We start from the raw sequence: 22,469 nt of genomic DNA on the forward strand, positions 1-22,469 counted from the left end.
TTTCTGAAAACAGGACACCCGTGGGAATCCGCAGAGGTATGATTTGCGCACATCGCCCCAGAATTTATTACCCAGACACCCCCGCAAAGTCCGAAATGTGGGGAAAAAACGCATTTTCCAGACATTTCGCTCGGCGCACCCATCGAAACACGCCCCCAACAACACATGGCCTACCGTCACGCGTTCCCACAGGTGTCCCGATGAAAACAGTACCCCACATGTGTGGGTGCACCTACTTGGCCGCCAAGGGGAAAGCCTAAAACACAAGTAACCCCAAGTCTGTTTTCAGAGCGAAATCTCAGACATTCTGCCGACCGGCACAACGTACAGATATGGGCCTCGGGTGTCCAAGCCACCGAGGAAAACAGGGAACCCCATGCATTTCCGAAAAGAGGACACCCGTGGGAATCCGCAGAGGTATGATTTGCGCACATCGCCCCAGATTTTATTACCCAGACAGCCCCGCAAAGTCCGAAATGTGGGGAAAAAAACGCTTTTTCCGCACATTTCGCTTGACGCACCCATCGAAACACGCCCCCAACAACACATGGCCTACCGTCACACGTTCCCACAGGTGTCCCGATGAAAACGGTACCTCACATGTGTGGGTGCACCTACCTGGCCGCCAAGGGGAAAGCCTAAAACACAAGTAACCCCAAGTCTGTTTTCAGAGCGAAATCTCAGACATTCTGCCGACCGGCACAACGTACAGATATGGGACTCGGGTGTCCAAGCCACCAAGGAAAACAGGGAACCCCATGCATTTCCGAAAAGAGAACACCCGTGGGAATACGCAGAGGTATGATTTGCGCACATCGCCCCAGAATTTATTACCCAGGCAGCCCTGCAAAGTCCGAAATGTCAGGAAAAAAACGCTTTTTACGCACATTTCGCTCGGCGCACCCATCGAAACACGCCCCCAACAACACATGGCCTACCGTCCCGCGTTCCCACAGGTGTCCCGATGAAAACGGTACCTCACATGCATGGGTGCACCTACCTGGCTGGCAAGGGGCAAGCCAAAAACGCAAGCAACCCCCAGTCTGTTTGCAGAGGGGAATCTCAGCCATTCTGCCGACCGGCACAACATACAGATATGGGCCTCGGGTGTCCAAGCCACCGAGGAAAACAGGGAACCCCATGCATTTCCGAAAAGAGGACACCCGTGGGAATCCGCAGAGGTATGATTTGTGCACATCGCCCCAGAATTTATTACCCAGACACCCCTGCAAAGTCCAAAATGTGTGGGGAAAAAAATGCTTTTTCCGCACATTTCGCTCGACGCACCCATCGAAACACGCCCCCAACAACACATGGCCTACCGTCACGCGTTCCCACAGGTGTCCCGATGAAAACGGTACCTCACATGTGTGGGTGCACCTACCTGGCTGGCAAGGGGCAAGCCGAAAACGCAAGCAACCCCCAGTCTGTTTGCAGAGGGGAATCTCAGCCATTCTGCCGACCGGCACAACATACAGATATGGGCCTCGGGTGTCCAAGCCTCCAAGGAAAACAGGGAACCCCCTGCATTTCCGAAAAGAGGACACCCGTGGGAATCCGCAGAGGTATGATTTGCGCACATCGCCCCAGAATTTATTACCCAGACACCCCTGCAAAGTCCGAAATGTGCCCCCGACTTTGCGGGGGTGTCTGGGTAATAAATTCTGGGGCGATGTGCGCAAATCATACCTCTGCGGATTCCCACGGGTGTCCTCTTTTCGGAAATGCATGGGGCTCCCTGTTTTCCTTGGTGGCTTGGACACCCGAGGCCCATATCTGTATGTTGTGCCGGTCGGCAGAATGGTTGAGATTCCCCTCTGCAAACAGACTGGGGGTTGCTTGCGTTTTCGGCTTGCCCCTTGCCAGCCAGGTAGCTGCACCCACGCATGTGAGGTACCGTTTTCATCGGGACACCTGTGGGAACGCGGGACGGTAGGCCATGTGTTGTTGGGGCGTGTTTCGATGGGTGCGCCGAGCTAAATGTGCGGAAAATGCGTTTTTTTCCCCACATTTCGGACTTTGCGGGGGTGTCTGGGTAATAAATTCTGGGGCGATGTGCGCAAATCATACCTCTGCCGATTCCCACGGGTGTCCTCTTTTTGGAAATGTATGGGGTTCCCTGTTTTCCTTGGAGGCTTGGACACCCGAGGCCCATATCTGTATGTTGTGCCGGTCGGCAGAATGGCTGAGATTCCCCTCTGCAAACAGGCTGGGGGTTGCTTGCGTTTTCGGCTTGCCCCTTGCCAGACAGGTAGGTGCACCCACACATGTGAGGTACCGTTTTCATCGGGACACCTGTGGGAACGCGTGACGGTAGGCCATGTGTTGTTGGGGGCGTGTTTCGATGGGTGCGCCGAGCGAAATGTGCAGAAAATGCGTTTTTTTCCCCACATTTCGGACTTTGCGCGGGTGTCTGGGTAATAAATTCTGGGGCGATGTGCGCAAATCATACCTCTGCCGATTCCCACGGGTGTCCTCTTTTCGGAAATGCATGGGGCTCCCTGTTTTCCTTGGTGGCTTGGACACCCGAGGCCCATATCTGTATGTTGTGCCGGTCGGCAGAATGGCTGAGATTCCCCTCTGCAAACAGGCTGGGGGTTGCTTGCGTTTTCGGCTTGCCCCTTGCCAGCCAGGTAGGTGCACCCACACATGTGAGGTACCGTTTTCATCGGGACACCTGTGGGAACGCGGGACGGTAGGCCATGTGTTGTTGGGGCGTGTTTCGATGGGTGCGCCGAGCTAAATGTGCGGAAAATGCGTTTTTTTCCCCACATTTCGGACTTTGCGGGGGTGTCTGGGTAATAAATTCTGGGGCGATGTGCGCAAATCATACCTCTGCGGATTCCCACGGGTGTCCTCTTTTCGGAAATGCATGGGGCTCCCTGTTTTCCTTGGTGGCTTGGACACCCGAGGCCCATATCTGTATGTTGTGCCGGTCGGCAGAATGGCTGAGATTCCCCTCTGCAAACAGGCTGGGGGTTGCTTGCGTTTTCGGCTTGCCCCTTGCCAGACAGGTAGGTGCACCCACACATGTGAGGTACCGTTTTCATCGGGACACCTGTGGGAACGCGTGACGGTAGGCCATGTGTTGTTGGGGGCGTGTTTCGATGGGTGCGCCGAGCGAAATGTGCAGAAAATGCGTTTTTTTCCCCACATTTCGGACTTTGCGCGGGTGTCTGGGTAATAAATTCTGGGGCGATGTGCGCAAATCATACCTCTGCCGATTCCCACGGGTGTCCTCTTTTCGGAAATGCATGGGGCTCCCTGTTTTCCTTGGTGGCTTGGACACCCGAGGCCCATATCTGTATGTTGTGCCGGTCGGCAGAATGGCTGAGATTCCCCTCTGCAAACAGGCTGGGGGTTGCTTGCGTTTTCGGCTTGCCCCTTGCCAGCCAGGTAGGTGCACCCACACATGTGAGGTACCGTTTTCATCGGGACACCTGTGGGAACGCGGGACGGTAGGCCATGTGTTGTTGGGGCGTGTTTCGATGGGTGCGCCGAGCTAAATGTGCGGAAAATGCGTTTTTTTCCCCACATTTCGGACTTTGCGGGGGTGTCTGGGTAATAAATTCTGGGGCGATGTGCGCAAATCATACCTCTGCGGATTCCCACGGGTGTCCTCTTTTCGGAAATGCATGGGGCTCCCTGTTTTCCTTGGTGGCTTGGACACCCGAGGCCCATATCTGTATGTTGTGCCGGTCGGCAGAATGGCTGAGATTCCCCTCTGCAAACAGACTGGGGGTTGCTTGCGTTTTCGGCTTTCCCCTTGGCAGACAGGTAGGTGCACCCACACATGTGAGGTACCGTTTTCATCGGGACACCTGTGGGAACGCATGACGGTAGGCCATGTGTTGTTGGGGGCGTGTTTCGATGGGTGCGCCGAGCGAAATGTGCAGAAAATGCGTTTTTTTCCCCACATTTCGGACTTTGCGGGGGTGTCTGGGTAATAAATTCTGGGGCGATGTGCGCAAATCATACCTCTGCCGATTCCCACGGGTGTCCTCTTTTCGGAAATGCATGGGGTTCCCTGTTTTCCTTGGAGGCTTGGACACCCGAGGCCCATATCTGTATGTTGTGCCGGTCGGCAGAATGGCTGAGATTCCCCTCTGCAAACAGGCTGGGGGTTGCTTGCGTTTTCGGCTTGCCCCTTGCCAGCCAGGTAGGTGCACCCACACATGTGAGGTACCGTTTTCATCGGGACACCTGTGGGAACGCGTGACGGTAGGCCATGTGTTGTTGGGGCCGTGTTTCGATGGGTGCGCCGAGCGAAATGTGCGGAAAATGCATTTTTTCCCCACATTTCGGACTTTGCGGGGGTGTCTGGGTAATAAATTCTGGGGCGATGTGCGCAAATCATACCTCTGCGGATTCCCACGGGTGTCCTCTTTTCGGAAATGCATGGGGCTCCCTGTTTTCCTTGGTGGCTTGGACACCCGAGGCCCATATCTGTATGTTGTGCCGGTCGGCAGAATGGCTGAGATTCCCCTCTGCAAACAGACTGGGGGTTGCTTGCGTTTTCGGCTTTCCCCTTGGCAGCCAGGTAGGTGCACTCACACATGCGAGGTACCTTTTTTCGTCGGGACACCTGTGGGAACACGAGAAGGTATGACATCTGCTGTTGGCGACGTGTTTCGGTGAGTGGCCACAGGGAAATGTCTCTGAAATTGGCCGGAAATTAAGACAATTCTCAGACATTTCGCTCTGGCCACCCACCGAAACACACCGCCAACAACACGTGGCCTACCTTCCCGCGTCCCCACACGTGTCCCGATGAAAACGGTACCTCACATGTGTGGGTGCACCTACCGGGGGCGCAAAAGGAAAAGGGTAACCGACTGGGAACCCCAAGCCATTCGCCACTGCCCATTTTGTTCATGTGGGCAACCTACAGATTTGGGCCTAGGGTGTCGAAGCCAGCAAGGGAAACGGGGAACCCCATGCATTTCCCAAAAGAGGACACCCGTGGGAATCCACAGAGGTCTGCCTTGCGCAAATTGCCCCAGTTTTTATTAGCCACAATCCCCGACAAAGTGTGATATTTGGTGGGGAAAAAACACAATGTTCACTTTGTCTGGGGTTCTGGGTAATAAATTCTGGGCCGCTTCGCGCAAGTCAGACCTCTGTGCATTCCCACGGGTGTCCTCTTTTGGGAAATGCATGGGGCTCCCTGTTTTCCTTGGTGGCTTGGACACCCGAGGCCCATATCTGTATGTTGTGCCGGTCGGCAGAATGGCTGAGATTCCCCTCTGCAAACAGACTGTGGGTTGCTTGCGTTTTCGGCTTGCCCCTTGCCAGCCAGGTAGGTGCACCCACACATGCGAGGTACCTTTTACGTCGGGACGCCTGTGGGAACACGAGAAGGTATGACATCTGCTGTTGGCGACGTGTTTCGGTGAGTGGCCACATGGAAATGTCTCTGAAATTGGCTGGACTTTAAGACAATTCTCAGACATTTCGCTCTGGGCACCCACCGAAACACACCGCCAACAACACGTGGCCTACCTTCCCGCGTCCCCACACGTGTCCCAATGAAAACGGTACCTCACATGTGTGGGTGCACCTACCGGGGGCGCAAAAGGAAAAGGGTAACCGACTGGGAACCCCAAGCCATTCGCCACTGCCCATTTTGTTCATGTGGGCAACCTACAGATTTGGGCCTAGGGTGTCGAAGCCAGCAAGGAAAACGGGGAACCCCATGCATTTCCCAAAAGAGGACACCCGTGGGAATCCACAGAGGTCTGACTTACGCAAATCGGCCCAGAATGTAATACCCAGAACCACCAGCAAAGACCCACATGGGAGAAGGGTGCCCAAGGCCAGGGATATTACCGCCGACTTTGCTGGAGCCCTGGCTGCCCTGTGTTACAGCTTCTCCCCACCAAGGAGTCTCGGCAGTGTGCCAATACCTCCCCGAAGGGAAAAGCTGTAATGCAGCCCAGCCGCAACTCCAGGACAGTTGGAGGTGATCTGCCCAGACGGGCCATTCCCACCCACACCACCAACAATCCAGCCCCAGTCTCACCCACCCCACTGACAGTGGGCCCTAACCATAGAATAATAAAAAACAGTACTCACATAACGTTGCAGCTGCTCGGGTAGAAAAAGCTGTAAACAAAACAAAGAACATGTGTTACCTGCGGTCACACCAGCAAAATGTAGCCCTCCCCGTGGGCAGATAAGGAGGGGGGCTGTCCTGCACTCCTCCCTGGGCTCAGGCGTCCGTTCCTAGGAGCAGATATCTGGTCCCAGGGAGGGCTGCATGACTTGGCACCCACTCCATTGCGGGTGGGGGGGGAGGGGGTCAACGCCCCATCCCATTAGAAAATTCCCTGACCCTTTGGGGTGCCCCACCGCCCCCCCCCCTAAAAAGCCTTCCACCATTTTCATTTTTTTACTTTGGTAACCCAACTCCCCTTGGTGCAGAGGGTCACATTGGTGTGCCAATCTGGCGCCGGGGTGCCCAAACCTTACTGTCACATCTATTGGGGGTCCTGCCTCACCTTTTGTGGTGGCCCTCTCCCCCCCCCACCCCAAATGGGTGGCAGGGACACCTCATGCAGGCCTCCCTGGGCCTCCTACAAACGGCTGCGTGAGGTACACCCCACCTCCATTTGGGGTGGGGGGGAGAGGGCCACCCCAAAAGGTGGGGCAGGACCCCCAATAGATGGGGCAGTAGGGTTTGGGCACCCTGGGGGCAGATAGCCACACTAATGTGGCCATCTGCACCAAGCAAAGTTGGGTAAACAAAAAACAAAATACAAATTCATAGGCTGCTTTTTAGGGGGGGCTGAGGGCCACCCTAAATTGGCAGCGAATGATGTACCGCAACGGGGGGTGGCCCTCAACCCCCCACCCCAAATGAAGGGCCCCACCTCATGCAACCCTCCCTGGGGCAGATAGGGGGGGCCCCACCTCATGCATCCCTCCCTGGGGTCTGATGCCCCTTCCTAGGAGCAGATATCTGCCCCCAGGGAGGGTTGCATGAGGTGGGGCCCTCCATTTGGGGTGGGGGGGTTGAGGGCCACCCCCCGTTGCGGTACATCATTCGCTGCCAATTTAGGGTGGCCCTCAGCCCCCCCTAAAAAGCAGCCTGTGATTTTGTATATTTTTTTTGTTTACCCAACTTCGCTTGGTGCAGATGGGCACATTAGTGTGGCTATCTGCCCCCAGGGTGCCCAAACCCTACTGCCCCATCTATTGGGGGTCCTGCCTCACCTTTTGGGGTGCCCCCCCCACTCCCAATGGCTGGGGGACACACCTCATGCAGGCCTCCCTGGGCCTCCTCCAAACGGCTGCGTGAGGTACACCCCACCTCCATTTGGGGTGAGGGGGAGAGGGCCACCCCAAAAGGTGGGGCAGGACCCCCAATAGATGGGGCAGTAGGGTTTGGGCACCCTGGGGGCAGATAGCCACACTAATGTGGCCATCTGCACCAAGCAAAGTAGGGTAAACAAAAAACAAAATACAAATTCATAGGCTTCTTTTTAGGGGGGGCTGAGGGCCACCCTAAATTGGCAGCGAATGATGTACTGCAACAGGGGTGGTCCTCAACCCCCCCACCCCAAATGGAGGGCCCCACCTCATGCAACCCACCCTGGGGGCAGATAGGGGGGGCCCACCTCATGCATCCCTCCCTGGGGTCAGATGCCCCTTCCTAGGAGCAGATATCTGCCCCCAGGGAGGGTTACAAGGGGTGTCCCTTTCTACTTTGGTTGGGGGGGCATCCCTACCCCCCCTTTCATTCAATACAAAATCCATGGTGGCTAGTGGCCCATCACCCCCACCCCCACCCCCTTTCCACATCATTTCAATTTATTTATTTATTCCCCTGGGGCAGATGGTCAGCCATCTGCCCCAGGGTTCTCATGCATGTGCCCCCATGCTTTGGGGGCCGGGAGGGGGGAGAGGGCTGCTTACTTGAGGCAGCCCCCTCCCCCCCTCACAAACTGATCCATGGTGGTCTAGTGGGTTGCTGGTCACGGATCGAGCGCTCTCCGCCGATCCGTGACCAGCAATGCCTCATATATGTGGTGTCCTTGGAAAGGGGGGAACCCCCCCTTTCCAAGGACACCATTTTTTACAAAATCCCTTGTGGTCTAGTGGTCCCCAGGGCCCCAAACCCCCTCCCACCTCCCCCTTCCCTCTGATATTTTTTTCCCTCCCCACCCGTATTCACCCCTGGGGGCAGTGATCATCTGCCCCCAGGGGTCTCTGCCGCTGTGGCCCCATGCCTTGGGGCCACAGGGGAGGGGGGGCGCTTACCTAGTAAGCAGCCCCCTCCTCCCCCTGCGTCACAAACGGATCTGTATTGATCCGGTGGCATTGCTGCCCGCGGATCGCGCGCCCTGCGCCCGATCCGCGGAGAGCAATGCCACACAATGGGTATCGTTGGAAAGGGGAGAATCTCCCCTTTCCAACGATACCCACCTCGATCTCTGGCTTGAAATACAGCCGGAGATCGAGGCGGACAAAGAAGGTCTCTTACCTTCTCTCTTCCCCGCAGCAGCCGAAAATGGCTGCTGCGGGGAATTTACTTTAAGTTTCACGCCGACGCGCGTTGCGCACGCCGACGTGAAACTGAAGGTATTCCAGCCCCCTGGCAGTGAGGGGGGACCTCCCCCTCACATAGCCCGGGGGTTGGATTACAGTTTTGAGCGATCCCTGCTTTGCAAAAGCAGGGATCGCTCAAAACAAGGTGCCGAAAAGTACTAGCTATCTCGTCCTTGGTACTGCGTGTGCACTGTCAAGGACGAGATACCTCGTCCTTGGCACTTAAAGGGTTAATCTGAAGCCAGAAACCTTGAGTAATTTTCGACTCCTCTCTCTCGCCTTCCTCCCTCACATTCAGGACATTGCCAAGAAGTCCCACTTTCAACTCTTCCTTCTCAAAGGAATTCTCCCTTTTCTCACTGTCCCCCAGAAGCTCAATGTTATCAGAGCCCTGGTTCTCTCTAGGCTAGACTACTGCAATAGCCTTCTCCTGAATCTACCCTCTCCCTCCCTAACACCCCTCCAGCTAATCCAGAATAGGGCAGTCAGACTTATCTTTGGCCTCAAGACCAGAGACCTTGTCTCTCCTGCCCTAAACACTCTGCATTGGATCCCAGTTGCTGCAAGGATCAAATTCAAATCCCTCTGCTTCATCCATAAGGCTGTCTGGGGACAGGGACCACGCTATCTGAAACCTACTCTTACTAAATACTTTCTCTCTAGACCTCTACGTTCCTCTGGCACCAACCATCTGTGTGTCAAAAGTTTCACCAACAGGGCAGCTGGACGATCTCTTTCCTCAGCTGGCTCCCTTTTAGGAGCAGTCTCCCCCTTCCTCTTTGTCTTGAACTAGATCTCCTCAAGTTCCGGAAGCTCCTCAAGACTTTCCTTTTGACCTCCTCTTTCCCTTCCTCCCTCCTCTGCTAACCCCAAAGTTGCTGAGATTGGTGACCAGGGCCCGTATGTGTCTTTCGGGGGCCTGGCCTCCCACACCCAATCGCCTTCAGCCTCTGCCCGCCCACAGCACTTGCCTTGGCACCCACTGGTCTATGCCACTGTAGGCTTGCACTTACCCATTTATTTCAGCTGATCTTTCCCTAACACTTTCCACACTGGCACTTACATCTGCTGCTCACTCATGAGCACGGACACTCCAACAATTAGCCCCCACTCCCTCCTCCCCTCTCCTCTCCCTGCACTTGCATGTTCTGAATGCTCACAAGGCCTAGTAGGTCCGGCTTTATCCTCCAGTGTATTCATTGTTTTCAATCCCATGTTCCCTCCCTGATGCCCTGTGGGCGCTTTGAAGCACAATTCACTTGTATACGCGCCTAACAAATTGTGCAGGATGATTTTGAAGCAGTAAGTGTTTCACAGAAACACGAGGAATCGCTGGCTGTGAAGTAGAAAGAAGTTAAAACTAAGGTTAATACTGATAAAGAGGGCGTGGAAGCCACTAAAAAATCCACTACTTTTACTGTCAAATGGTTGACACCGAAGAATGCCAAATTACGTGTAAATCGTTTGAGTTTTTTTAAATGGATGCACACTATTTTACCTTTACGTATACTTGATTTTGTGGAACCTTTCAAATGTCCCAATCCAAATCTGTCCACATTGATACGGGAGTATCAGGATCGATTCTTAGAACTGGGATATGAGTTAGTTGCTGAAGAAGGTGGAGAAGTGAATGATGATAATCAAAAGGTGTCGGACTGCATGGGACGCATTAACTCTTTCAGGGGTCCCACAAATCTAAAAGGAAAAATGAACCTGCTCAAGGCTGTTCTGAAAGTGATGTTGGAAATTGGGACACCAAAAGGTCATGTTGAAAATTGATCCTGTGTGCTTACCCTCCTGCAATACTCGTGGTTTTACACATTTTTTGCAGAAGACAGGCGCTCTACAACTGCTACAAAGAAACAACATATTCGTATTGCAAGAATGCTGGTTGACTGATGACATTTTTATTGATGGCTATCTAATTCAACAAAAATTGGCAAAATAGTGGGAGAAGGGAGGCGCCTATTGAGGTCTGATGATGGGTATAAAGAGCTATATGAAAATAAGCCTTATTGAACCCATGAAAGACGATCCAAATGTTCTTGCCATAGTAGTGGATCCCAGGGGAAATAGGTATACAGAGGGCATAATGGAAACTGTGGCAGAACTTGTTTCAAAATAGTACTATGCAGCGATCTAAACGCGTGCTACTTTTGTCGATCAGAGTGCTGGGAAACTGATTACATTGTCAGTAAAAGTGTAATGCGTCAGACCAGATCAAATAGTCAGGGCGCCTTGTGTTGTGATTTTGTACAAGAATGGGGGTTCTATATGATGAATGGAAGAACTGTAGGAGATAGGCTGGGACAATACATATGGTGTAATGGGAAGAGCATGGCCACCCTCGATTATGTGTCTGCAAATGAAAACCTCCTAGTAAGTGTGAAAAGTGTAAGAATAAGAAAAAGTATTTTTAGTGACCATTCCCTCCTTATCTTCAGTATGGACAGGTGGAGGAGACAAGAAATATCTGAACCAATAGGCGGCCCTGATGTAAATTGAAGCGCTAATAAAATATGCTGGACAAATAAGAGCTTGGAAAAGGCGCACATATTTCTTGATAGTTTTGCCAGTGACAGTTTTGAGGACCTTTCTGGCCTAACGGCCGATGAAATAAAGACATGGATACAATCCAGTGTTGGTGAAATAGCGATTCAAAAGGGTAGATATATTATCACGGGAAAACTTGGAAATCAATATGGTTTTGATAGGGCGATTAAATATAAGAAGCAGGAAATGCTGAAGGCAATCCAGGATTTAGAGACAGCATCCCAAATGACCCCCAATAGGTTCAAGGAAATAAGGAAAATTAAGAATAGACATAGGCAATGAATCTAGTGGTGGCATCAATCGGGTAAAAATGCAAGGTGTCAGAGACTGGGGGCAGTTATTAATTTCAGGGATTATAAACATATATGGAACTATATCGGTTCACAAGAGTGGTCAGATTACATCTGTTTAAATTTTATTCATGAGAAAATAGAAAGTAGGAGGGACAGAAAAGTAAAGGAGGGTTTTAAGGTCAAAATATACAAGGAAGGGATTTTGGAAAAGATTGCTAAATTAAAGAAATCGTGGGCACCTGGATCAAAGTGGGCAACGCTGTTGGAGATTTTGTATCACAAAGTATCAAAGGAGGGAGAAATACTTGTTAGTACCTGTCTATAAAAGGGGAAAGCAAACTGAGCCCTCAAATTTCAGATTATCATCAATGCTTGAAGTTACGGGTAAAATCTTTGCATCATTCATATTAGACGAATTACGAAGATGGGTGAAAGCAATAAATGTGCGTAATATTTTTCAAACAGGGTTTAAGTCGGGATCAGGAGGGACTCATTATTTGCGACTTGTAGACAAACTAATATGTAATGTTAATAAGAAAGGAAATCGGGTCTCTACGCAGTATGGGTAGATTTCTAAGCTGTGCTTGATACGGTGGATAGAGGTTATTTATGGTAAAAGTTAGAACATCTTGGATGTCCAAATAGTCTGTATAGAGCAATACGTATGCTACATGAGAACACTAGCAAGCACGTTAGGTTGGATAGTAGAGGGGCCATCACTGAATCGATTACTAGTAGTAGGAGGGTTAAGCAGGGATGTGTGCTGGCCCCCCTGCTATTTAATATATTTTTGCCTGAGATGTTGGCTGGGACTAATAACTGTCCTCCGAGTATTAATGGAATGAAAGTTACCTGCCTATCCTATGCGGATGCTTTAGGTTTATTTGATCACACATTTTCGGGCATTAAAAGGACCCCTTCACATTGTTTTAGGTATGCTGACAAAAATGGGTTAGTTATCAAGCAAGAAAAGACAAAGATGATGCATTTCAACAGAAGGACAATAAATAAGCCTAATCTTGTTATTGCAGGGAATAGTGTAGACTATGTGCATGACTATAAATATTTGGGAGTGGAAATAACTTTGAAGGAATACTATCATGAGATTATTAAGACAAAGCAACGGAACGATTTACTCTTAACATCTTTGGTAGCTAAATATGCTGGGGAGACGTCTGGTTACAGTATTGCAGGCATAATTCTTTTGTCCAAACAGTGGAGGCCTTGGCCATGCAAGATTTGACATGGCTAAAAGTCATAGAAGGAAAGTTTTGGAGGTAGGTTTTGGGAGCTGACCCTCGGTGTCTATTGTGGTATTAAGATTGGAACTGGGGCTGATATCGTTAACCGCATTAGCGGTTAAGAGGAAATGTCTATTGTGTATTAAATGCAGATCTAGACCTTTATGTCCCTTGTTGGAATTATTAGGCTTATCCTCAAAAGAAGATACATGTATTACTCTGGTAGAGAATTTGTTTGAGGAAATACAATGAAAGCCCGATTGGGAACAAAACTATCAACTATCAAGTCCTTGAAAAGAGTTTTGTTAAAAAGCTTGAATGTTGTGATTGGACAAACATTATACGCATATATCTAAATTAAAGTGTTATAAAGAAATCGTGGGAGTTATACAAAAATCTAAAGTTCCCCAAACAGATCTTATGCAGTCACCTGCAAAGAGGTTGCATAGGTTTTTTGTTAAATTTAAGAATAAAACGACTCCCGGTACTGTCAGTAACAGGGCCAGAGATGAAGATTCCAGCAGTAGATGGATACGGCCGAATGTGCAAATTACAGGCATGTCTAACAGAATGTAAAGAAAACGTGACATTATACATGAGACTTTTAGGAATATTTGTCAGCCAATATGATGTATACATGAGGCAGTGCTGTCTAAATTCCCTAAATAAAAGCTTCCATATTGTACTATATCATGTATGGATGCAGATCGGATTACACTGATTGGGTCATAAAGCCGCTGAATAATCACTTGGACCATGTTAAGATATTATGATCATTTTAATAGGAATTGTAAAGATGTCAGATGTATTTTAATGAGTAATATTTTTTGTAATTTTAGGATGGGATATATTCTGATTTATATTGATTTCTTAAAAATTCTAATTTATGAGATAACAAATGTGAATTTTGTGATGGAATTGAAATAATTTGTCTTACTATGTGTAAAGTTCGGAATGAACTCACCACATTAATAATAAATACAAAATATGTAAAAGCACAGAAGCTAGTAAATCAAGATGTGAGTGGGATGCCTTTTCTACCCATTTTATAGAGTGTTCCATTTGCCTCTTAGCTTTGGAAGAGTATTCTATGCCTCTAGCCTCTAAATGCAAAAGCAGTTAATAATGCAATAAGGGAACGTGGTTACCATTACATCCCCTCAGCGTGGATTCCCTTTAATATCACTAGTATATATTCATATAACTGGATCATAAGCAGTATGCAAGCCTGAGCCCTCTCACTCTTTTCCAAAATACCACCAATATGTGTCACACTGCATTAAGGCATTACCTTACAGGTTAACTGAGAAGAACAGGGAGCACACGAACATCACTGTCCTTTGCATGTAGAGGGAACACACGAACATCACTGTCCTTTGCATGTAGAGGGCTGGGGATATCACCTTGTATTCATTCTGTCCATCGCACTCCCCTATCTTTTGTTACCAACAACTTTCACCTTCTTGCACGTCCTTATCGTGGTCTAGGCCACATTCGGCAGTTGGTTTGGGAGTCCTAGAATGACTATTAGGGAAGTTACTTGCAGGCAGTGTTCCCTCTAAGCTGTGCGCATGTGCGCTTGCCCAACTTCCTTCTGGGTGCCGCTCAGAAGATTTTTAGCAGCGCACACAGACCATTCTCACCTATTCATTTTTTTTTTTATAAGGCACAAGTCACAGCAATTACTTCAAATTTTCTTTCTCTTAAAATAAGCAACTAGTCTTGATATTCTGCTCATTTGCATTACGCTACTATGCAAGAGTGACCGTGAACACCCAAAAACCCTAGCAGCAAAATACACACATAAGAGGCTAAAAACTAAAATGAAAAACTAGCTCCATGAACAGAAGAATCTAACCAAGATATGCCTGCACAAATAAACAGAATAATGTTTCCTCCCCACCCATGACTCCTAAGCTTGTTACTACCACACTTTTACCTTATGACTCTAACTGCTGCCCCAGAACACATTAAGATGGTACCTGACAACCTTGACTCTTCCTCTCTTGGCTCTGCAAAAGATTAGCAAATGTATACCTACATCCACTTGTTTTATGTGTGTTTGTAATATGAATAATATGAATAACATTCACATGCCAGAGTTTCTGTTACTCATTGTGCCTTACCAAACGCATCACCCACACAATACACTCAAACTACCTGTTCAAATATCAGATACTGACTGTAAGCAGGCTACATGGAAGTGTAACCTTATCCCATACTTCCTCTTCTTTGTACATATTTCACGCAAGTGTTTTGAAGTGGCCCTCTTGCAAGTTAACACATTATGAAACTCAAATATTAATTTGCCCTGTAAGGATTTTGAGAAGACAAATGTGATGCTCTGTCTCTCCTACTGTTGCATTACTAACATTACCTTATACGTGGCGAGCAACAGTGCAATATAATTTACTTTGCCTACAAAGGATAATGGGTATGGACTATGCCTGGGATTTCTCGTCCACAGTATCAGGGCACCAGATATTCAGTCAAGAGAATGCTTTTCACGCAGTCTGCCTCGTTTCCAAGTGTACAGAGTTCCTTTGGGCATAGGCCTTCACACATTTTATGGTAACTCGCTGCTATAAAAAAAAGGTTTCACTGAGCACTGTCTAATCCTACACAATGATATAAGGGTGGAGTATGTTGCAAACAATCTTGTATGCGCTGCAAAAGAATTGCGTACATGCAGAGTCATGACATTCTTAAAATGCACATAATATGTTGAGTCATTAAATACGCTTTGCTTGCAAAGTATTGTGGGTCTGCAAATATCCCAGTGAGTGTTTACTACTAAGTCCCTCACTTTTTACAGTGCTCTATCAACTTGTATTGGAGGCTAACGCAGGGGCCGGGGAAGGGTATGGGTGGAAGAGCACATGTCATCACTCCTTGCGGCTGATGAACAAAGCAGCAGATTTCAAAAACAAAATCAGACGTTTCGGCAGTACACTGAAGGAAATGTGTTGCTTGTTTGCTAAAGGATAGGAAATTCTAGTACCCGTCTAAACAGCTCCTTCTTTTTCTTTCTATGCTCAACTGCTGAGGGCTTTTCAATATAACCATTTGCTCTGTATGTATCGTCTCTAGCATCCCCTCCATCTTATTTAACTGATAACAAAGAATTACAGAAGAGGGATCCATAGTTCTAGAAGAAGGCACTCAATCAGTTGTATCTCTGATAAATTGATGCTATTAACCGGAAAGGGATATATATGTGACTTTCTTCAGAAGGGCTCCATAATAAACCTCAGTAGGGCACTTATTTAATTGTTTCCAGGCTGTGGTGTGGAAGGGTGGGCAAAACTATAATGTGCCCTGTCATTTAACTTCCTATGTCAGGGTTATAAGCAGGGCTCCAATCAGATTTTGCTCCCTACTTGGAATCAAAGGATTTTTCAGGGAGTAAAAAAGTAATTAGCTCTGCTAATAGGTATATTTTCTGCTTATTAAAAGATGTTCTTCCCCATAAAATTCCTGTTGAGATCAGGCGTTAATATTATTAGAGTTCCTTCCTATGCCACTGCTCTACTGGTCACCAATTTGAAAAAAGATCATTGGAGCTTTGTGGGTTGAAGCAACAACATTTTCATTGTTTCTCGTTTTTGTTGGGCACATTTTCATTTTTTCAGGGAGTAAAAATGGATGGTCTATAGGTCTTTTAGCTGTAAGGCTGGTTTTAACACTACCCCCAGGACACAGAATGTGGATAGTAAGCAGAGGCACAGGATTTTTCTTTAAATCATATTCTGAGGTACAGTTATTCTGATGCAATAATCATCCTTACACACATTATTAGAAGAATGTAATTCTGGACCTTGAATTACTTAATCGTTAAATTGGCACTTGAACTCCTATCAGTATGTTTTTGAAACATTGCTTTTAATTGCCATTAATTAATTGGCACATGTATTCTGTCAGAATTTCTTGACAGCTACATCAGTTTATGACAAGAGATATTTGTGTTTTGTAGTACATATTAGTGATTTTCCAGTGGCATAAAACATTTGCAAGGAACCATGGCAGATGTGGAAGTCTTGCACTGGTTGATGAGTTTTCTGTTTAATCACATATGACATATTTTATTTTAGCCTATGTGTTTGGAAAAAGTGTTGTAAGATTTGTCAAGAATTGTAGTGACTGGGAAGAGGAAATTCCTTTCCAACTCTCTTCTGTAACAGTAGTTCACTAAATACGCATGCTCACAAAGTGGCTTACCTCATTAGTCAGTTGCGCACATGGAAAATAATGTGCGCACAACAGCAAAGCAGTTCCGCACATAGATAAAAATATTTAGAGGGAACATTGCTTGCAGGTATTGTAAACCCACTTGATCTCCAACCTATCGCTCTTCCAAAACTGCCTTACTACATATATCAACCCAACACATACTTTTCTGTGCCTCATCTTTGTATAGTGGACTGATGTGCTTCCACAATGCTATGCAGCAAATCCACCACACCTGAATGCTGCGCTTCACCACTACTATGCAGCAAATCCCCCACAGCTGACTGCTGCGCTTCCACAATGCTACGCAGCAAACGCCCCACACCTGAATGTCCCTATGTGTCTGCTACCTCTTCATCGCTTTCCCTCCCTAAGACTAAGGTCTGGCTCCCCAGGCATGGCCACAATAAGGCATGAGGCACAGACCAGGATAGGTGCTTTGAAAGGACTACCGTGCTAATTAGGCGCAATACAATACCATTGTAACTTAACATCATGAACTTCAAACTGGTTGAAGTGTCAAGCATCGTTCGTAGATAGTTAATTGAAGTTCTTAACTTGGAATTACCTAAACTGAAGGTGATGATGACTACCACACAATGGGCGCTTTGCCATTTCCAGCATGTCCTCTATACGCTCATAGTATGTGGTCTCCAGCTGTAATCCTGGCTTGCCATTGCTGTCTTCAATTGAAAGTAAGGGGGCGTTAACGCCATTTTGTTGTTGCAGTTCATCCCTCCCTGGGGCTGCGTGGCAGACGGAGGAGATGGCCGGAAGGTCCAAGCAGATCCTCTTCTCCCATCTGAAAGATCTGGAGGCGCCCGAGTTGCATCGGTTCCGGTCTCTGCTTAATGAGCGCTTGGGTAAAGATGGATGCCCAGCGGTCCCCAAACGGCGGGCCAAGAAGGCTGAATATATGGACATTGCCTGCTGTATGATTCAGAACTACGAGGACGCGCAAGCGTTGGCGGTAGCTGTGGAAATTCTCTGCCAGGCGGGCAGGCAGCACCTCTCAGAACAACTTCTACAAGAATCCCAGACATGTGAGTGGGCACACTGTACCATCCCGGGTCTCTCAATTGTCTCCTTGTTGAACATATAGATATTACAGTGGGCTGCACTTAGATGGGAATCTATTATATATGTGACTCAACGGTATGGCACGCTCACTTCCCTCTGGGGGGGAAGAGGGTGCATTGGTGCAGAGTTATTTTTATTTATTTATTTATTTGTTTGTAGGGTGCCGAAAGCCCACAGGCATTGGGGTCCCAACATAAAGACAGGAAGACAATGACAATACAAAGAAACGGGACACTTGGACAGTGGAGGAAGACCAACCAGTGGAGTGTTCAGTATATATTACTAACTGTCCTATAGTCCAATTTATTTAAACAGGGGTGCTTTCAGCTTTTTTCTGAACACAAGGTGATTTGTCTCTAATCTTAGGTTTAGGGGCAGGCCATTCCAGCGTCTGGCTGCGTGGACCGGAAAGGCTCTGCCTAGACCATTTGCTTTCTTGTGTGGTTTTACTACAATAAGTCCCAGTGCTTCTGACCTAAGCGAGCGTGCTGGCATGTATTGGGTAATCCTGGATTTCAGGTATGCTGGAGCTTTCCCATGCAGGCACTTGTGAACTAGTGTCATGGATTTAAACAGTACTCGGTCCTCAATCTTCAACCAATGTAGCTCTCTCCTGGCTTCACTGATATGTTCCGCTCTCCGCTTCTGTTTGATTATTATGCCAGCATAGTTTTGTACTAACTGGTATTTGTTAATGAGTAAAGCCCAAATAGTTTAAGACTGACCCTGACTATTGTCCCACCTACTATAATGCACTGCTTGTCTTATGACCATAACCTAGGATTCCTTAAGTGAAGTGACCTGTGCCTGAAGCGCCCCGTGTTTTACTTCCCTGGCAAATGCACCCTACATTTAATGCAGACTAAGCACTAGTGAGCGTATTAGTCTGTTTAGTTTCAGCTCCAGTAGTGTTTCAGTTCATATTCTCTCTAAGGATGAGCCCCAAAGCCTCCAATAGATTTGGGAAACAGGTCGTGCTTTAGAGGTACCATGACTTTTGTCCCCTGTGTGCTACTTTGACCCCACCACTAGTTGTGGGTTATGGGTGTTGCTTAAGTACCAGCTTTACTTTTGGAACAGGTGGCACTTCACCACCAACTATTGCTTGTGTCCCCTGGGTGGGTGCCTTACCACCAGAGAGCCTAGGATATAGTTTTAGATATAAGTAGAATGTGGCATGTGACAGACAGCGCATGCTTAAAGGCACCAGGGAGGCGCAGCCACAGAATGTGGACTTGGATGACAGTGTCACGTAATGACTGGAAAAAGGGACCAAGAAACCAGGAGAGCTATTATATGCCTTTCAAGAATCCAGACAATATGACCTCACTTCCGGCACCACCAAAGCCAGCAAATAAGGTTTTCTATCATGGGGTTCGGTTGTGGGTGATGCAGGGATTACTTCTTTGCCCCGGGTCTTATCGATGGGCTTCAGTCTCATCAGCATTGGTTTGGCATTGCCAGGGGTTCACGCCTGGTCTGTAGGGGGAACAGAACCCTACAGGTCTCTACTGTGATAATGATCCACCTGTTCTACCGCAGTGCAGATTATCTGCCATCCCACAGAGAGGTGCTATGTTTTTACGTAACTATACAAATCGTGGGTTCTAGCAATCAGTAGAATTTAAATGTCTGTACATGGCCTCAAAGGCCTTATAAGGCAAGCTGTCAGTATATATGTCTGGTTCAATCGGTGGAAATTGTAAAGGAGGGGGCTGCAGATGTGCTGTTGCAGTCAAGAGAGTGGCAGAGTGATAGTCTGCGTGAAAAGAAGCAACAGACAAAGATACAATAATAGGGGTTTATTTTGGGATTCTACCTCTAACCTGCATAATAGAAATATATAAACTTTCCAGCTGTGGAGGTGTCTCAGTGCTATATCTGGTCCGCTTTTTAGAACCTCTCATGCCCCCATTTACGGTATAGATCACCTGACCTGCCCCAGAAGTCTTCTGTTGTGCTTTTGTCCCAGCAGGCATAGGGCAATGTGTATCCCTGCTGGGCAGGCCTCCTTATCTTCTCGAAATCGGATGTCACTGCAGTGCTTTGTGGGTTCTTCCTTTGCTGTACTGTTTCCTCTTCTGTCCCTCATGGGATTGAAGATAGAAGGGCGAATGTGAGTCCGAGCTTGATGAGTATGTGGGACAGGCCTGGGTTTCCAGCTAGGTGGGGGGCCACAGAAGTGGCCACAGCTTGCACTGGACGAGGCATGCGTATTGAGATCTGAGGTCGATGGCACCGGAAGTATTGCGGTAGGCACTACAACCCCATGGGATGGGAAAAGTGACACATACTGGTATGTGTACACTGCCGATCCCTCAGAAATCCCTGAACGCACAGTGAGTAAAGGGGGTGGTGGACGAGGTGAAGCTTGCGCCCCTACATTTTATTGTTGTGGTTATGTCAGGATTGAGGGGTGACAGCACATGGTAATTTGTGGTGACACAACGCAGCAGACTGTGGTCCGTAGCTCCTAAGAGTCGGGTTGCGTTAGGCGGCGTCAAGCATGTCCATGCGTTTGGCGACCCACTTCAGATCCTTCCTGCTCTCTCAGCAAAGGGAATTTCAGCAAACTCATGAGGACCATGATGAAGCTCGATGGCATAACAATGCTGCCATAAAGATGCTGGTCGTGCTACAGGAATTTTGTGGGTAAACTGGTGCTTCCCCATAGACTGGGACATGATCAACTGGGTTCAAACAACTGGGGGTCTACCCATACACGATCATAGACCACAAATGATTTGGGCATCTCTTGGACTTCTTGAGGCGAATCCCACATTTACAAAGCGCAGCGTTGGTGTTTGCTGCATCAGCAATGCAACCACCTGATCTTTGAAAGGGCACCTGTACCTGGTTCTTCCTACTATGCCACTTGCCAATGAAAGGGGTCTGATGAGGGAGTGGGCGTCGCGTCTCCCTGCGGCGGTGGGCCTCAGAGGCTGCTCCTGAGACACTGGACCTCGCAATAAGCCCGAGAATTGGGCTGGTGTGCAGCGGGGCTTAGTCCATTCCAAGATTCTCTTCCACTCACTTTCTTGTTCCACGCCCCCAAATTGTCATTGTACTGCCAAGCCGCGGTAGGAGATGACACAGCCCTTCAGAGATACAAAGGGTCTTGATCTGGGCATCGCAGCCCTTCTAGCCTCAACTCTGCACCCTATTGCGTTGTTGGCAGCATGTTTTTGGATTCTGGTCATCCTTGCTGTCGCTTGATGATTGTCCTTTTATTAGGTTTTGGGGAAATAGGTGGGGCCATCCACCAATGTGGTGAATCTATTGGAATGGGTGAAGGGGCTAGAGGAGTGATCTGGCATTTGAGGAGGGACACAGCCTGGGGGTGTTATTCAGTTATGAACCCCCCGTCCCCCATTACACACCCATGGCCACACTAAGACCTCTGGGCGTTAACCCCTTTCCCTCCTATCTCCGCCCAAACCACTCCCCCTTCTTTTGCTTTAGCTTGTGCCCCGAAGTCTGTAAAGTATGACTTTATACAGCTTTGTTACATGTGAAAAACGCCACTAAAGTAAGATATGTTAAACTCTTTAATATCATAATAGAGGCAATTTCGAGCTATATAAAAAACATGTGAACGTTCACATGTTTAATTAAAATCGTTCTGTTTCACTGACTATCAAAGTATCATTTTTGTTTTCCCTTCTCTTAGTTAGGCAGAAATACAGATTTCCCATACTAACATTATTGAAAGTCATGATTCTGTTAGACACAGAGGCTAGGATTATGCTGAACTCTTTCCTTTCCTTCTCGAGTGACATATATAAAACATATGTAAATCAAGTGCAAACAGTAAGAAAAAAACTACAATTCCCGAGAAATTTCACGTGCCGTCTCTGTCCAATCACAATCCTTCACAATCCTTCACCACCTTTAACTTCCTCAGTGGCCTCGACTTCCTCCTCTTTCTGTTGCTGCTTCTGTTAAATTTGTACCATGAGCCCCAACCGGTAGACACCAAAACTTGAACTTCCATTACCTTCATCTCTTCAAGACCCTGAGGGCTTGTTCTACATGCCTGCAGACATTTTACAAAACCATACTGAGTCTAGCCATTTGTTGGGCGGGCAATTTCATACTTAACTAATAACACTGCACTTGTCTAGTTATTGTACAAACAACAAAAAACCTCGCCATTCAGTCACACACAATGTCATGTCTGGCAGAGAGTCTCCCTTGTTATTTGCATATTTCAAGTAGCTTTGGGTCTCACCCTAAGTTACTAGGGGAATCCAGACGTGGACCCTTTGCTCACTATTCTTAGAGAGGCACAGCTCCTCCCTACTCATGAGGTTCAACCAGACCGAAACAAGTGTCTGGGGTTGCTGTTGGTACTCTTGTTCAGAGGAAAATTGCCTAGCATTTCGGTGCTGGACTGCCCCACGGCAAGACAAAGACTGATATGTGTAGGATATTTATCCTCTGTGAAAGATAGTGAGCTAAAGACTCTGGGTAAGGCTCTTGTAACCAGGACTCATGTCTGGCAGAGAGTCTCCCAGGACCCCCC

The 22,469-nt window shown here is 48.1% G+C and overlaps 1 protein-coding gene across 2 annotated transcripts in view; it reads left to right on the forward strand.

Moving 5' to 3' along the window:
• The window catches only part of LOC138452985 (NACHT, LRR and PYD domains-containing protein 3-like), a 481,434-nt gene that overhangs the window by 22,567 nt on the left and 436,398 nt on the right, over positions 1-22,469 (forward strand). For both annotated transcript variants that reach the window (XM_069605362.1, XM_069605363.1), the window contains exon 2: positions 17,594-17,907. In XM_069605362.1, the coding sequence (XP_069461463.1) occupies positions 17,631-17,907 (277 nt within the window). In that variant the 5' untranslated portion in view covers positions 17,594-17,630. The remainder of the gene's footprint in view (positions 1-17,593; positions 17,908-22,469) is intronic.

This window comes from Ambystoma mexicanum, chromosome 4p (assembly GCF_040938575.1).
Source record: "Ambystoma mexicanum isolate Mex_15411 chromosome 4p, UKY_AmexF1_1, whole genome shotgun sequence".
Lineage (NCBI taxonomy): Eukaryota > Metazoa > Chordata > Amphibia > Caudata > Ambystomatidae > Ambystoma > Ambystoma mexicanum.